Source organism: Bos javanicus, chromosome 19 (genome assembly GCF_032452875.1).
Source record: "Bos javanicus breed banteng chromosome 19, ARS-OSU_banteng_1.0, whole genome shotgun sequence".
NCBI lineage: Eukaryota > Metazoa > Chordata > Mammalia > Artiodactyla > Bovidae > Bos > Bos javanicus.
Window position 1 is genome coordinate 31,501,546 of NC_083886.1, and position 17,966 is coordinate 31,519,511.

At 51.6% G+C, this 17,966-nt stretch overlaps 1 protein-coding gene across 2 annotated transcripts in view; it reads left to right on the forward strand.

The window, feature by feature from the left end:
* Positions 1-379: 379 nt before the first annotated feature.
* Positions 380-17,966, forward strand: part of SHISA6 (shisa family member 6) — a 262,179-nt gene continuing 244,592 nt past the window's right edge. For both annotated transcript variants that reach the window (XM_061391095.1, XM_061391096.1), the window contains exon 1: positions 380-1,088. In XM_061391095.1, coding sequence (XP_061247079.1) covers positions 448-1,088 — 641 coding nt within the window. In that variant the 5' untranslated portion in view covers positions 380-447. The remainder of the gene's footprint in view (positions 1,089-17,966) is intronic.

Consider the following 17,966-nt stretch of genomic DNA (forward strand, 5'->3'; position numbering starts at 1 on the left):
CGCCCGCCGCCCGCCTCCCGGTCGCCCCACCCCGTGACCGGCTCTCCGTCTTGTCCCGCAGGATCCGCCCGGACGGGGCCACGCCGCCGCTGCTGCCGCCGCCGCCCGGAGCCGCGTTTCGGGTCCCGCCTGAGCCGAGCCGCGCGCGGGGCCGCCGCTGCCGCCGCCGGCGGGGGATGGGGCTGCCCAGGAGGCGCGCCGAGCCCGCGGGGGGAGCGCGGAGCCGGCGCGCAGCCTGAACCCCGGCCGCCCGCGCTGGGCTGGTCCGTGCGCACCGCGCGCTGCCGCCGCCGCCGCCGCCCGCCCGCGCCCCGATGGCGCCATCGCCCAGGTGCCGCTGACTGCCCCGCGCCGCCCGCCCGGCCCGCGCGGACCCCCTCGGAGCCCGGCCGGCCCGGGGAGCGGCCTGCCGCGGAAGCCTCCCGCGCCCTCCCGCCCGGCCCCGCCATGGCGCTGCGGCGCCTCCTGCTGCTGCTGCTGCCGCTGCTCTCGCTCCAGCCCTTGGACCTGCTGCCCGGAGCCTGGGGCGCCCGCGGCCGTGCCGCCAACCGGACCCTGAGCGCCGGCGCCGCGGCCGTCGGGGGCCGGCGGCCCGGGGGCGCCCTGGCCCGGGGCGGCCGCGAGCTGAATGGCACCGTCCGGGCGCCCGGCAGCCCGGAGGCGGGGAGCCGGCGAGGACAGCCAGCGGCGGCGGTGGCGGCGGCCAGCGCGGCCGTCACCTACGAGACGTGCTGGGGCTACTACGACGTGAGCGGCCAGTACGACAAGGAGTTCGAGTGCAACAACAGCGAGAGCGGCTACCTGTACTGCTGCGGCACCTGCTACTACCGCTTCTGCTGCAAGAAGCGCCACGAGAAGCTGGATCAGCGCCAGTGCACCAACTACCAGAGCCCGGTGTGGGTGCAGACGCCCAGCACCAAGGTGGTGTCGCCGGGGCCCGAGAACAAGTACGACCCGGAGAAGGACAAGACCAACTTCACCGTCTACATCACCTGCGGGGTGATCGCCTTCGTCATCGTGGCCGGCGTCTTCGCCAAGGTCTCCTACGACAAGGCCCACCGCCCGCCGCGGGAGATGAACATCCACAGGTGAGAGCGGCCGCCCGGGGTGAGTGGGGGGCCCCGCCCGTCCCCCCAGCCTCTCTCCCGGCTGCTCACCCCTCTTGTCAGGCGTCCCTGTCCTCCTGGCATCTCACCCACCGCCCTCCCCGGGCTGCCTTCACTCTCTTAAGTCAACTTCCCTCCCCTGCCTCTTTGACGGGCAATAAATCAGAGTCTTCGGCGCCCTCTGCTCCATTTCTTCAGAACCGGGAACGCACGCTTTGGTTGGTAGGGACATTTACAGGGCCAAATAGATATTGGTGGAATCCCAGAGTTTGAGTGTAAGAATTGCGCACCTTCCAATAATCCCGGGTGGGGTTCCAGGGTGCAGGTTTCATGGCAGGTGGGCACCTCGCTGTAGGCGCTTATTGCATTTGGTTTTCTGAATCAAGCCAGAGCAGTCATCTTGGATATAGGGAGCTGAACAGTGCTGGAACCTTACTGAAAAGAGTGTGGACTGAATGTTCCCGGGTGTTTAGAGAGATGGGGGTGATAGGGAAAGGGAGCCTCCTGGGTAAGCAGGAATTCAAATCTGTGCATTCCGTCTTGACCAAGGGCAGATGGTTTCTCTTCATTGCATCCTGTGGAGTAGGATGCTTATCTGCCCTGCTGAGACTGGAGGACTTGTTCTTTTAAGCCCTGTGGGCAGAACTCAGAGTGAATGCTGCTTGCTATGTTCAACCCGGTGGGCACCTTTCACTGCTTACACCAGGGAGGCAGTGGGGGGCTGCCTCCTGCCAAAACTTATGCCAAGGGCTCAAGATATGGTTGTCCAGCGTTCCACCCTGACTGCCTCCCACCCCACCACCCTAGCTTCCGGAGCACCCCTTGGGAGGTCCAAGCCGAGGGAATGGGGAAACCAGGCTCTCTTTACAACTCAGGAAACCATGCACCCAGGGGACACAAGCTCAGCTCTGATAAATGGCTGGACATGGTTCAGCAGAGTCTTTCAAGGAACGAACCCTGCCCTGGAACGTGCCTCCGTTTCTGGCACATGATGTGGGCACTGCCCTAGTCATGGAGACCACCCCCCAGACCAGCCCTCCTTCTGAGTTTGCCTGCAGGCTCCCACCCAGAGTCCTAGAGCTTCAGCTCATCTCTGCACTCGGCTTGTTATCCTTTTAGCCTGAAAACCTTCTTCCCTCACTGCTGAGGACATTAATCACCTGTACCTTGATGAAGAGAGAGAAAGGCAGATAGAAATTTCTGGGCATCTCTTTTTTTTTCCCCCTGGATACTGAGGGTGTTGAGAAAAGATGATGCTCTGTGGCTGATTTTGAGTCAAAATCCACAAAGTATGAGTACTTGAATACTGACAAACTTGAGTGTTGGAACTGAGCTTCCGAAAGGAGATGGGTTTATCGTCATTGCTCATTAATCCTGAAGCACCGTTGCTCCATCCCACCCCAACCTTGTCTCTCAGGGTATAAGTCAGTGGCTGGAGGGAAAATGATGGAGGAGTTGTGATAAATAGTTTGTGGTCAGTCCTGGTTCTTAAAAGCAGAGGGCCGGGGGGTGGAGAGCAAAATAAGGGCAAGGCACTCTGTCCTTCGGGTTTCATCTGGCAAAGAATCCTCTCTCTTGGCTCCCCTTCCTGAAGCAATTGTGCGGGGTCCTTATTCCTCTGCTTCTGCCTCCAGGTTCCCAGGGTTGTCCACCTCCGCTTTCTTTGACTGTTCTGGCCTCTCGTCACCCCTTCCAGGCTGGCTGTGGTCTCTGGCTGGCTGATTCCCACGAAGCTTTCTTTGGGTTTCTCTCGTCCCCAGGCCGTTCTTGTCTGCACCCCTTGGGGAAACCTGTCCCTTGCCTTTTCCTCTACCTCTTACTGAGTTTATTCATCATCCTCTGGGAGGATGCAGGTGGCCTGAGGAGGCTGGCGCTGGCCTCTGTCCTGTGGGCTGTGACCTTGGAGGGAGACATCCCTGTTGCCTCACCACACTGAATCCCCAACCCACCCCAAACTAGGGTGACTACTGTGTATATGGGTGTGCAGCTCAGTGTGATGCCGTGGGGGCCGTTTCTCTCCGAGCTTGGGGGAGAGAGGTAGCCATGGGAAGGGTGATGAGTTTCGGCCCTCAGACCATTATGTAAATGTGGGCTGTTTCTCCCTCAAATTCACCTCCGATTTTATTTAGTTCACAGCACCTCTTCCAGCAGCTGCAGGCTCGCCTGATCAGTGCTTGGGAAGCCGTCGTGTTGATGCTTGTTAGGTAGAGGACAGAGCCTGTCTCTGTGTTTAAGGGGGTGGGGGAGGGGATGGAGCATGAGCGAGCCATCTAGGACACTCCCCGAGTGACCTTGGGCAGATCAGAGAAACTTATTTTTCAGTTCTGGACCACTTAGGCACATCGCAGCCCACCCCAACCTCTCCCTTACCAGGCGTGGCAGGGTGAGTTTGCACATTAGCAGGAGATGCCCACTGACTCCTGGGTGTGCCCACGTGGTACCACCATGCTCCCACTTTGCTTGGAGGTCACTGTTTGCTGTCCCAGGGAGTTTGGGGTACAGATTGTCTTGTTTGGCAGGGGAGAAAGAGATAAATATTCACACTGTAATGAGTCCTCCCTGGAGAAATCGAGGGAGAAGGAATGTGTACTCCTCAGAGGTCCAAGGAGGAGGTGGGACGTGGGCTCTGTTCCGTACTCCTTGAAATAGTTCAGGAAAGGCATTTCCTTTCTGAGACGGCAAAGGTTATTTGACTTGTTCCAGCGTATGAGCCTCTGTGAAGATGGTAGATGGGCAGACGGGCTGAACGGGAGGGACGTTTGTGGGAGCGATAGAAGGGTCAAAAGAAGGATGTGCCTCAGGATGGGCCATCTGCCTCCTCGGGTGTCCAAGCCTGGCTGGCCCTCCGCCTGCCCTGCGCGCACCCCTCAGGGTGGGCCTCCCTCTCCCTTCTCCAGCCCCTGCAGGGAGGAACAGATTTAGTCTTTTCCAGAAGTGATTAGACCTTGCCGTCTGTGTGAGCCATCCCCTTGCGCCCCGCATCTGCAGGGAACCCACCAGCTCTCACACCGAAGCAGGTGAGCACGGACTCTCAGCTGGACCCCAGGGCGGGGAGAGAGGTGGCCTTGGGGACCAAAGATGGAGCCGGGCTCTGGTTCTGGAGAGCCCTGGACATCACGCGCCTGCCTTTCCCACCTGGGACCCCACTTCCCACCAGGATCTCAGCCTCATCTGGCCCTTTCCTTTGTATCTGCCCAGGCTGAGACTCAAGCTGCCGGACCATAGGTTGTCCCCGGGTCCCCGCTGAGCTCAGTGTTCCCAAACAGCTTTGGCAACGCTTCCCTGGGGCTGTCTGTTCAGTGAGGGCCTGCCGAGGCCTCCAGGGGCAGGGGCTCTGCCCAGAACATGGCTTCAGGGAAGGGCTCCCTGTTGACGTTCAGTTCTGAACCAGCCCGCTCACATTCCAACCGGTTCCTTCCTCCTCCTCACCCTGTGTTGATTCATTAGAGTCTTGGAGATGAGAATCATTCTGAGGAACAGTGTGGCTTTTTTTTTTTTTTTTAATGGCTAGTGAACAGATGGGTCAGGAAGCTTTTAGGATGCTGTAGGTGCAGTGGGTGAGGCCAGAGATGCCTGGGGTCTTCACTCTGCCTGCCCAGGGATGAAGGATGGAGGAATTTAAGGTGCAGATGGGCGTGGAGAAGTGCTCAGGGCTATGGGAAAAAAAACCTGAGCTGATGTCATTAGGGAAAAAGAAGCGTATTCATGACCCCAGGTAACCTAATCAAAATGGGCCTACATCTTGAGTTCTTCTGCTTATTTCTAGAAACATCAAGGGAACACTGTGTCCTACCTTTTCTGCCTACAGAAATTAATTACAAACCCGAAGAGCCCTGTTTTGTCCGCACAGGCCACGTAATTGCGGCAGTGGGACCACTCTGCCAACTGATTTAGTGAGTTCTCTTCCCAGGTTCCTGGTCAATGAATTGTCAAATCGCTTCAAACACTCCATTTTTTGAAGCACTGTGGGCTGACTAGAATGAATTGATCTAAACCGAGAGTCAACTTGTATTTTGTTTTTATTTTTTTAAACTTCAAATATAGCAGTTTGAGGGAAAGGATAAAAAAAATGCATCTTGCCTTGGACTGAAGGTCTTAGCCTTGCATGTTTTCCATTTTCTTGGAGTTAAAAAAAAAAAAAACAAAATGCAGAGAGAGAGAAGTGAAATTGTGGAAGAATATAAGAAGGCTTATGGGAGGAGGGATCAGGGGAAGGATACCAGGAAGACAGAAAGGAGCAAAAATAGGAAAGGGAGGAAGGTGACCAGGTGCCAGAGATGGATTGCATTGCCCAGATCCCCAGCTCTTGGTTTCCTCCTGACCCCTGCAGCCACGTGCGCGTGTGTTCAGTCAACAGATAAGCCCTGCCCACCGGCTATTGGCACCGAGCATTTCAAATCATAAAATGTAAGCCTGTTACCTTTGACCCATGAGGCTAAGCAGAGTTCAGTCTTAAATATATATATATATATATATCAATTCAGTCGCTCAGTCGTGTCCGACTCTTTGTGACCCCATGGACTGCAGCATGCCAGTCTTGGCTATGCCGGGTTTTAGTTGCAGCATGTGGGATCTAGTTCCCTGAGCAAGGATCGAGCCTGGGCCCCCTGCATTGGGAGCTCAGAGTCTTAACTACTGGACCGCCAGGGAAGTCCTTAAGCAGAGTTCCTTCTTGAGGGAGTGGGTCAGCCATGCAAAAATCCTGGCACTTGGGGAGTCCTCCCTGGAGCGTTGTTTGCTGTCTTCCTGGGTGCTCCACCCCCACCTCAGCCCTGGAAGGCGTGCACTTATGTCCCCTTTCCTGCCCACGCTCAGAGCAGGTTCATTTGGAGAAACCTTCTACTGTGGTCCTAAGAGTTGACCCACAGTTTCCGGCTGCTAGGACACAGGAGGAGAAAGAGCCCAGTGCATTGTTTTCAGCCTGTTTTAATGAGAGATCAGAGTGAGTATGCAGTTGATTTCAGATCAACTGTGCAGGAAGCAGTGGTTAAGAGCTGAAAAAGTGAGCTGACCAAGAGATGATCCCAGACGGACAGGCCCTGGGGTCTGGGAGAGAAGGGAACTACTCAGAAAGAAGCTTCCTCTTCCTAACTCCTCTGCCTGGTTCTCCATGGCCTGAAGGGATGGTCCCAAGGTCTTCAGTTTGGCTCCTTCCCTAGAATCAGTGAGAATCCCCACCGAGTGGTGGCAGGAGCTCCCAGCCCCTGGCTGCTGGGTATCATCACTGGCCTTCTCTGCCACCCCCGTCCCTCCGCTCAAAGTCTCGCAGAAGCTTATTTTTGAAATTAGGATGAATTCAAGTGCATTTTGTCTTACATCCCTTGACAATATATATCCCATGGACCCACAGAGTTATGGTTTGAACTTCCTAGTGTAAAGACCATCTCAGATGGATGATGGGGAACGGAACTTTAATGGACTTGATGAGGGCCTGGGTTGCGTTCATTTTTGTGCATGTACTCAGTCTCTCAGTCGTGTCCAATTCTTTGTGACCCCACTGGCTGTAGCCCACCAGGCTTCTGTGCCCATGGAATTCTCCAGACAAGAATACTGGAGTGGGTTGCCATTTCCTTCTCCAGGGGATCTTTCCAACCCAGGGATCAAACTCGTGTCTTCAGTATTTCCTGCACTGGCAAGTGGATTCTTTTACCACTGAGCCCAAGTTTATGTTTGAAATACATTTAAAAATGTGATTCTCACCCCCCACCTCTATCTTAGGAAACACCTACCTTTTATTTCTCCCCAGGTCACATTTATGACTCCACACTGCCAGCGACTTCATTTTCAGATGCTGCAGACAGGGACGGGGGCTTGGTGGGAAGGTTTATCAGTGCCCTCTCAGAAGGTCTCAGTTCCTTGGGCTTGAGCAGGCTTATTTATCACCCATTCAGGGCACATTGCTAACCTCATCTATATCTATATCTATATCTATATCTATATCTATATCTATATATATTTAAATTTCTGGAAGTAAAACCAAAATGTTCTGAAAAGTCAGAGTAGTATTTTCTTTTCTTTTGTCATCCGTGGGCGCAGAACCATAGAGTTTTTATTGCAGTCTAGTCATTTAACTTAGCTCTCTAATTTTGTAAGCCAAGCAGCTGGAGCCCAGGGAGGCCAGATGACAATGCCAAGGGTCCCCAGGGAGGGAATGAGTGATCTTGAACTAGAAGGTGCTGGTGTCCTGGGCCAACAGGTCAAGCCTTATCTTCTCACCCGGTGGAAAATCTCCTCTATTTTACTTTATGTATGTGTGTCTTAGTCATCACCAGATAACTTTCAGATATTTAGAGATGTGAGTGACAGCCTTCTCCCTCCTCCTACTTCCCTACATTTTTTTTTTCAAGCCCTTTTCTCATTCATTTTTTTCCATCCACTAAAATGACTTCCATTCACTTCCTTGGTCCCTGGCAGTTTCTCCGAATTCCTTTGTAAAGGGCAGTACCCTGCTCTGAGGTTATTATTATGATCCTTTAATAAGAGCTGAGTAATGCAGACCATTTGAAGAAGGAAAATACAGCACAAGCCAAAGAGTTGTGAACCAGAGCAATGGGTCGTGGATAAAACTATGGGCAGAAACCTGTAATTAAACACACGGGCTGTAAATGCCTTCTATCTCTCCCAGCGATGGGTGGGGATGCTGGAACCCACCAGGTAGATGCACGTTTCAGTTTTTGCCAGAGACCAGAGCACCCCTGATAGCTCAGTTGGTAAAGAATCCCCCTGCAATGCAGGAGACCTCGGGTTGATTCCTGGGTTGGGAAGATCTGCTGGAGAAGGGATAGGCTACCCACTCCAGTATTCTTGGGCTTCCCCTATGGTTCAGCTGGTAAAGAATCTGCCCGCAGTGCAGGAGACCTGGGTTCGATCCCTGGGTTTGGAAGATCCCCTGGAGAAGGGAATAGCAACCCACTCCAGTATTCTGGTTTGGAGAATTCTATGGACTGTATAGCCCATGGGGTGGCACAGAGTCAGACACGACTGATTGATTTTCACTTTCAGAGTGCCCCCAGACATCCCTTGGCCCCCAAAGTGGGTGATTTCAGGTCTGTCCTCCAGGACGGCTCCTGCATGTAAGACAGCTCTATGAGCCACGGAAGCACCTTCACTGGTGCTCATCTTGCTGTTTCTCAGCTCTGGGTCGAGACACCACAGGGCCAGGGTGCTTATAAATTGAGGGGACCAGAGAAGCTTTGAGGAGGATGACTGATGAAGCTGGAAACTTGGGTTCCATCATTCTGTTGAAATTCACCTCTGTGGTTTGCAGTTTGGGGTTTTTGCCCGCAACATGCCCAAGTCCTCCTGGAAAAGAAGCAGGATGTACCTGTCCTTGTGTGTCATCCTTCTCGGTGGTCGCCTTGGGAAGCCACCTGCTGATTCTTCCCCAGAAATTTTCGCCGCGGTGCCTCTCTTGGAAGTGCTTTCAGAGCCCATGTGTGTTGTTTTGACTTTTCATCACGCTAGCATATTTTTATTCTCCTAGGGTAGATGGTTATAAGCATCGATGTCGTGGGGCTGAGGCTGATGAATGAAAGAGGTGTTTGGCTGGTTACTGATCAGAAAGGAGGGAGACCCGCTTGCCCAGGGGCTGCGTCAGCTGCCTCCAAAGGCAGGTGCCCAGAGGAGGCATCCCGGTACTAAATGCATTCGAGTCCTCTGCTCGTGATGACCGCTAGGAAAGGGCCCCTCCCTACATGGAAGGGTGATTACTGCCCTTAAGAAAAACAGCTTTGTGTTCTCACAATGTGTCTCAGCAGACAGCAGAGGAGCTGGGAGAGGGGAAAAAAGGGGGTTCAATGTGTAGCAAAGGGCTCAAATAACCACCCAGAAAAGATTAAAAATGGTCTCACATTTCTGCATGAGATAGTAGACAGGTAGCCCAACTTTCCTAGTTTGATTCTGAGGGTAAAGGGACCCAATTTCTTTGGGATGCATGCGGCCAGGCATGGGAGTCAGAGCCGGGTGCCTGCCACGCTCTGACTTCCCTCACCTCCATCAGAAATGCCAGCACCTCTGCAGTTTGGCACTCAGATGAGGTCACCGCTTGGGCTACACAGCCACTGATGAAGCAGAAGTGTTTGCAAGCATAGAAAGATGGGGTTTCCGGTGAGCGTTGCTGGGAGAGTCCTCGCGTGATAACTGTGCCTCCCCAGACCCCCAAAAGTACATTCGTTCCATGGGGTTGATCACAGAAATGGAGCCAGGATGGGGCAGGTTGAGTTTAAGGGCAGGTGACAAGGAGCCACCAGGTGTAGCAGTTGTGGTCAAGTCTTGTTTCTCTTTGGTGGTGGGGAGGTGGTGGGCTGCGCTGCTGTGGGTGGGGCAGGGTGCCTTCTTCTCAGTTGAGAGCCAGTGGGTGCTGAGGGGCTGGGGCAAAGCCTCTGCTCCCACCAGCTCCATACGGTCACTCTGGAGCACTCTGGGAGGGGTCAGTTCTGCTCTGCGGCTGGCCGTGCCCCTCCCTCTGCTCAGGCATCCAGAAGTGTCTCCCTGGAGCTTCTGACGCACGACCGCATCACCCGTCACTCCAGAAAGCCGATGTTGAGGACCTGAGAGCTCAGTTAGGTGAGGACTCAAGGTCATGTGGATGAAGCAGGGGTTGCAGGGGATGGGGAAATACTCAGAAGAGCACCCCTCCTCCAGGACTTCCCTCTGTACCTGGCATCCTGTGTGAGCTCACTGCATCCTTTTACCACCCTGAGTCTGGAGCCCGTTTAACAGATGACAGAATCAACTCAGAGAGGCTTAGTAACTTGCCCAAGATCACACAGCTAGTCCTTAGCTGGCCACTGTCTCCTTTGCGGGCCAGCAGGTCACCTGGCTCTCACCTTCCTGAACATAAATGAGTCAGTGATGCTTAGACTACTTGAGAAAGCAAAGAAATTGTCCCCTGTTGTTATTCAGTCACTCAGCTGTGTCCAGTTCTTTGTGACCCCATGGACAGCAGCACACCAGACTCCCCTGTCCTTCACTATCTCAGAGTTTGCTCAAACTCATGTCCATTGAGTTGATGATGCCATCCAACCATCTTATCCTCTGTCACCCCCTTCTCTTCCTGCCCTCAATCTTTCCCAGCATCAGGGTCTTGTCCCCTGAGATGTGTCATTTCTGTAAGGGACTGGAGAATGAATGACCTAAGGACCGGGGTAAACTCGAACCTGGGCTGGTGGCCTCACTTGCATTGCATGCAGGCATAAGGCACCCGAGGCAGTGAAAAGGGCTTCTCTTCGAGAATGGATTATACTGGTGGAGGATTGTGAAGACAATACCAAGAAAAGGTAAAAAGTAAAAACACACAAAAACACACTGGTTTTAATTGGAAAAAAAAAGACCATAAAACAACTTCTCCCTTAAACCATTGCAATATTGAAAGGACGCCCCCAGAGCAATTCTGCAGGAGTCCTGGCTCCTGAGAGGAAAGAAGCGATTTGAGGGGCGAGAGGATGGACCTCGCGCCATTCTCAGTTTTAATTACAAAGATGTACAGCTCACAAACAGCTCCATTTATCACAGCTCCCCACTCTGCCCCATTTATAACATCGAGCACAGCACTCGCCAGACCCAGAATCCCGGCCAGCTCACCCTGCCTCCCCGCTCTAGTTCTGCTCTTTCTCGTCTCGATGTTCTGCGCCTTGCGTTCTCATTCCTCAATCTTCACTGGAGTTTCTCTGCTTCTCCAGGCCTCAAGCCCTCTGTCCTGAAAAGCCCATGAAAAGGAAAGAGCCCTGGGTTTTGCTCTCTAGCTTCAGCCATCTTGACCGCTGGCGGTGGTCATGGTCATGGTCACAGCCATGGTGGTGGTCCCTGGCAGAGCTCACATTCCTGGGTCTGCAGCTTAGGTCCTTAACCCTCTGATCAAGGCAGGTGTGGGAGCGTGGAGGTTTCTGGGCACTGTTTGCAGCCCCTACCCTGGTCAGAGGGGCAGGAGAACCCTGGACCCTCTTTCCCTGGAGCCACTGTCCCCACCTCGGGACCCGTGGAAGCTGAGTTCCAGCCGGGCTCTGGGTGGCCACGCACTTGGCCCCGTTCCCCAGCGTTTGGAAGGGGAATCACAGCTTTCTGCAGGCTTCACAAACACTCTCATTCTTCCTTGCTTTTTTGGCATTTGGTCTCGTGTACTGTTCCCATTAGCTCCGACATTAAAGTCTCATTACTTAGGACATCTGTCCTCTGGACAGAGTCGCCATTCCCTCAGCCAAATATCCTCTTCTGGGAAGGAGGCTTCCCACCCAGACAGTCAACACTTCCCTCTTCCTTCCATCCTGCTGGTCCAATGAAGAGGGATTTGAACCCTGGGAGTAGGGGCCAGAGTGAGAAGGAGGGGAATATGTCCAGAACCCATCCACCACCCCACCTACCCCGGACTCTGAGGTCCTGGGGTACAGACCCCCGGGATCTGGGGTAGGGAGGGGGCCGAACCCCATACTAGCAAAGAAGATGTGTCCAGGAGAGCTTTGCTCCCTCAGTCCTCTGATCAGCCTCGGATCCTGTCGGTAGGGCCTCTGGCCTCGGTCACCCCCATGTCTGGGCAACTGAAGGTGGCCCTATGTTAACCAGCCCACTTGCTGAAGCTGCTCCAGAACTTTTGGAAGAATCTGGACTCCAGTCTCCCTCTTGGATCTTCTCTGCCTTTTTACTGTATCCTGAGAAGCCTGCCTGAACATTCCCAAGAATGCTGTCCCGTTGGCTTGGAAGGCTCTTCAGGCTAAGGGAACTCACTCAGCTCTTCTGTTCTCAGATCCTCAACAGCCAGCTTCTTACCCACCTCTGGGCCAGTGCCCCCTCCCCCACCCCGGGCATCTGCGAAGAGAACCCGGCTTTCAGCAGAGGATCTGCTGCTTCTCCGTCTTTTAAGTCACATCATTAAAATGTTGCTTCTTGTTCCTTTCGGTGTCTTTGACCACCACGGCCTCTGTCTCCATCTGTCCTTCTTTTGATTCCTCCTCTGTTGAGAGTCCTTTTATTCCTTTGCTCGCTTCCTCTAGTCCTCCTTCTTAAACTTGTCCTGTCCTGCTGTAACTTCATTAGACTGCATCGATTCAGACTCTGCTAATTCAAAATTTATCCAAATGGGACCTCGGCGAAGTTGCTTTTCTTTTCTCTTGTCTGATAAAAAGCTGATGAACAGATTAATAACTCAGACGAGACCACAGGGATGGTACGGGGTGCATCCACCAGCCAGAAAGACAGACTGTGTTCAAGCGGGCTCTTCTGCAGACAATCGGCATGCTAATTACAAATCATTCTTATCTCTTCAATAAAGTAGCTCTCCGAAGATCAATTTTTTTTTTTTTTTAGCCTAGTTGGTAATCCTGCAATGGCCCAGGAAGCAGTAAAAATGCATTTCCTTTCAAGTGTGTTATAATTTCCACGTCTGTGTTATTGAGTGGGATTACTAGCCTGCCCCCATTTCTGCTGGATTGGTGATGCTTGCCCGTCGAGCTGCTTCAGATTCCCTTTTGAATTCCCTCTGGGGGCTCCCACTAATTTCCCTTCTTTTTGTTTTCTGTTCTTTTGTATTTCCCTGAGGTTTTAGAATCCGTAAACTCTCTCGCTCTCAGCTTTGATGGATTATGCCACCACGTGGGGCTCCCCTCACTCCCTTGGGCCACAAGATGACCAGCTGGGCATGAGAGGTTAGGGACCTAGAAGCAGACAGGATGGCTGGCCCTGTCTCTGGGTTTAAGAGGACAGAGATCTCTGTCTTGCCTCCATCCATTCTTTCCCTATTATCTGTTCCTGCATCTCCGTCCCGACACCACTCTTTGAACTGACCAGGCAGCATTGCACCCACTGTAGGACAAGATAGGATGTCCCTGTTATTGTTCAGTGGCTAAGTCTTGTCCGACTCATTCTGAAACTCCATGGACTGCAGCACGCCAGGCTTCCTTGTCCTTCACTCTATCCCAGAGTTTGCTCAAACTCGAGTCCATTTGGCACACCACTCCAGTGTTCTTGCCTCGAGAACCCCATGGACAGTATGAGAAAGGATATCCTTAGAGGCATCCTTACAGGAAAGGACCTTGGCCTCTTTCCCTTGGCCTGCTTTGGTGGCTCTCGAGGGACCCCTAGCTAAGCCCCCTTCCTCTCACTCCTGGAGGTCAGCATCTGTCTTTCTATGCCTTAGAGCGTTTCCTGAAGATAGGAAGCAGGCTCATCACAACTTCTGTCACTTTCTGTGTCCATGACCATGGGTGAGCCCCTTAGCGCTGCTCTGGGCTGTTGCCCTGCTCTGGGCTGGGAGACTCTCCGGTTGTGGAGGCGTGTTCTTCTCCAGCCCCTTCTGTTCTCAGCACACCTGAGAGGCTCAGGTCCACAGAGATAACTCGTGTCCTTAAATACACGGCAGCCCTGGGCTGAAGGAGAAAATGCATTTTCCTCGCACACTGCACTCATATAAGAATGCTCTCTGCATGTGGCCTCCTGTGAATGCTTGTCTTTAACATCTTAAACTCATGGACCCTCTTGGTTCCCAGGGGCAGATGACACATTTTAGTGCCTCTCCCTGTGGGCGCCAGATGTGTCTAGAGCTGGGGCTCCCTTTCCCCCTGGAGGTGGTACGTTTTCTTCCTCGGATGCAATTCTCGTTCAGTTAATTCTCGTGGGAAGCCAGTATTGACTTCCTTCTGAGGTCTACCCACTGGAGCATGGGCTTCCCTGGTGGCTCAGCTGATAAAGAATCCACCTTCAATGCAGGAGACCCCAGTTTGATTCCTGGGTCAGGAAGATCCCCTGGAAAAGGGATAGACTACCCACTCCAGTATTCTTGGGCTTTCCTGGAGGCTCAGTCAGTAAAGAATCTGTCTGCAATGCAGGAGACCTAGGTTCAATCCCTGGGTTGGGAAGATCCCCTGGAGGAGAGCCTGGCAACCCACTCTAGTATTCTTCCCTGAAGAATCCCCAAGGACAGAGGAGCCTGGTGGGCTACAGTCCATGGGGTCACAAACAGTCGGACACGACTGAGTGACTAAGCACAGTGGAGCAACCTCCACCCTTGGGTACCCCACCCTTTCAATAGTTGCATTGATGTGAACTTGAACTTGGAAATGGCAATAATGTTTATAATTTTTTTTTTTAAGAAAGAAGGAAAGAAGAAAGAGAAAAGAAAACAAAGAAAAAGGGATGTAGGAAGAAGAAAGAAAAAGAATAACCAAATCTTTTGTAGAAAATGTTGCCCTGGTCCGTCTAACCCATTTGCCCTTTTAATGCCTGGACAGAATCCTCGTTTTGCTTTTTGCACCCTAGTGGAAGCCTGACTTGTGATGGTCTCGCAGGGAGGAATGGGCACTCAGCACTTGGCTTGCAGAATCCAAGTTCAGAGTTTGGCAAAGCTGGTGTGTGACCAGATGCATTTCTGACCTCAGGCCTGAGTGGAAAATATGGGCTGTAGGTGGTCCCTTCCAGAATGACCCGTAGCCACAGGCCTGCCATGTGGCTCCCTCTCCACGGCAGGCGTTTTGCCATCTGGCTTGCCTGAGTCAGCTGCCCGGCTCCCCTCTTCCACCTGTATACACGTGCTTTCCTCGTGGTTCTATTGGCTGAGGCTCTGTAGACCCTGGGAGGTTGTATTTGGATTTATTTATTAGTCAAGTATTTAAGTAGTACTTACAAGGTACCGGGTTCTGTTCTAAGTGCTCTACAAATACAAACTTATTTAATCCTTGTAATAACCCTAAGAGGTGGACGTTATTTTGAGACCTTAGTATTTTGGCCTTAGTTTTTCAATAAGGACACAGAACCTCAGGGCACTTAAGCAGCCACCTCATGATCACCAGTATCCTGAAAGTGAAGTGAAAAGTGTTAGTCACTCAGTCATGTCTGACTCTTTGTGACCCCATGGACTAGAGCCCTCCAGGCTCATCTGTCCTTGGAATTCTCCAGGCAAAAATACTAGTGTGGGTAGCCATTCCCTTCTCCAGGGGAATCTTCCTGACCCAGGGATCGAACCTGGTTCCCCTGCATTGCAGGCAGATTCTTTACCGTCTGAACCAGCAGGGAAGACCCACCAATATCCTGAGTTGTCAGAATTCTGACCCAGGTAGTCTGGCTCCAGACTCCCATATTTAGCTAGTAGGTTATACTAGCTTCCTCTTGCCTCTCCTGTAGATTTATGCCTGTGCTTATAGCAAATCGAGAAGATGACTCCAGCAGTATCAACAATAAGAGCAGCGGCAGGTTCATTTATTAGCTCGTCTATCACCTGGCTGCCCAAGTGGTCCTGCTAACAGATCTTGGTAGCATTTCCATTTTCCCATTTCCTAAGGGTAGCTGCCCTTCACCCATTCAGATCTTTGATGGATGCTCAGACAATCCTAAATGTTTCCGAAAAAGTCTGCACGTAGTGTAGATGCTACCGAATTTCCTAGGCCTGGGTAGATTTTCACATGATTCGTGAGACAAGGGTGGCGCGTGGGGAGGAGACACTATTACGGATGAATCACGGTTCCCTGGGATGTGCGTCGACTCTGTGCCGGGCCTGAGGCTGGCCGTGGGGGACAGGTGCCCACGGGGTTGCAGGGATTGCCCTGCTGGCCTGAAAAGCAAAGCAGGCCAGCTGAGCTTTCCCTTGCTAAGTTCGGCCGTGGTTATTGGCCGTGATGAATTCCGACTGGGCCGGGGACAACTCGGACCTGGGGAACGGCTGGGCGCAGATGCACAAACATTGTTATCACAACAAAAGAGATTCTCGCTATCCATTCGGAGCCTCTGTGTATGTGGAGAGCAGTCTTGTGCACACACAAAGCTGGCAGCTGTGTTTTTCAAGTGGACTGTGAGAGAACCAGGAAAAGGAGAACTGAATCAAGCCATTCTCCTTGGTCCATGTTTATTAAAAATATATTCACTTCAGTTGTCTGGAGTGTGTGTTTCAGAGGATAAAAGCACCCTGGCTGCTCAGCAGATAAGGATGAAGCTGAGGGGAGAGAGGATGCTGGCTATTTCCCGAGTGGCAGGGTCGAGTAAAAGCTCAGTCATCCAGGACTCAAATAACCAGGATATTTCATTTAACCAGAGTAGAGCGTCTACCCTCTACTTTTAGGAGAAATAGCGCAGAAGTAGCAATCAGAATTGTCCATGGTTCGTTCCGCAGTTTTTATAGGAATTCCATTTCCCAGCTTGTCTCCATCCCACTGAGTCTTCTCTGTGAAGAGAACTAAAGATTAGGTTGGTGGCCCTCTCATGGAAGAACCTTGCATTTTTTATAAGTAATTATATTCAGTATACTCTACTTAATTAGGCAGGAATGCTTTTAGAAAATTCTTCAAAACAAGAGTGTTCTCATTAGTCGCTAGGAATAAAAAAACGTTAACCAGAATAGCTTATTCATGGAATAGTTCATCTGTTTGGCCTTTTATCATCCCTATCCGAAAGCATAATTTTTTTTTTCCTGCTCCTCCGGAAAAGAGAAAGGTCCTGATTAAGAGTCTCAACTCTCCGGCTTGCCTTGCTCTTGGTACTGAATAACGTACTGAACACCAGCTAGACTGATTTCCCCCCTTCCATGGTGTTTATGTGGCCCTGAGAGCCAGAGACATGGCAGAGGCAGAAGGCTGGCCTCCATTTGTTCTGCTTCAGCAAGCAGAAATATACATGGGATCTTCATGGAAAGTATGTGAATTGAGATCAAAAAGACTTTTGAGATAAACTAAGTGTTCCTAGCTTCCCCACTTCATCTAAGGGGAACCTAAGTTTTCCTTTCTGCTCAGTGAGTGATGATCAGGACAAAACAGTTCCAGGTATTTTATAGGGCACTCTTTTGCCACGTTTGTTTTCAAACTTGGAAACTCCGCAAAGTCCTGGGACTTCTGGATGGAGGGCAAGAACTCTGTAGAGTAGGGCTTGTGCAGAGCAGGGGTCTAATGAAGTGTACTGGTGTTCTACTCAAGGGTTTCATTTGGTGGAAGATTGCCTGCTAGCACAATGTAAAAACTTCCATTGCTGTTGATTTTGATGGTGATGACTCACTGAGGTGAATAGAAACGGGCAGTTGGGTGACCACTGAGTTCTGTCTGGGTAGATTTTTCTACTAAAGATTGAACACACTGTACAATGTCATATTCAGAGACCATTGTAGGAAAAAGTAAGTAGTAGGTGAAAAAATAAGTATGATTAAGTGATGGAGGATTGGAAGGAAGATGGATGGATGGAGGATGGATAGATGGAAGGATGGATGGATGAACTGATGGAAGGATAGGTAGGTTGATGTTTGGGTAGATGGATGGGATGGATGGATGAATGAATAGACAGACAAATGGGTGAATGGATACTTCAGTGGTATAAAGTCAGCCTCTGTAGTTGAACCCACTTACATTTGAAATCTGGATTTACCGCTTATTAGCTGTGTAACGTTCAGAGTTAGAGTAGGAGAGGTTCAGAAAAAGAACGAGACTGGCATTCTACAGGAACAGATCACCTTTAATGAGGTGAGAAGGGGCAGCAGTCAGATTAGCGAGCTGCTGTACTTATCTAAGAAAAGAGTAAGTATATATAGGGATGTATGTAGAAAGCTACTGTCTTAAGGGGGCCTGTTCTTCTCCAAGGTTGCTGGGAGTAGTTATCTCTTAAACAGCTGGGGCAAGGAGTTCTGGAGATCAGCCAGAGGCTGGGCTGGCTTGGAGCTGGGCGTAATCAACCTAAAGTCTATTTTTTTCTTTGGGTGAGAAAGTTCTTTGTTTTGCCTAGAATGGTGGGGAGGACCTGCAGGGGAGTTTTAACTCCAGGCTACCTTGAGCCATGTAACTTTCCTTCAAGCTGTGTGACCTTGGGCAAGATATCTAACATCTCTTAGTCTTAATTTTCTCATCAGTAAACTATGGTTACCAATTGCACCTACTCTATAGGGTCCTTTTGAGGATTATATAA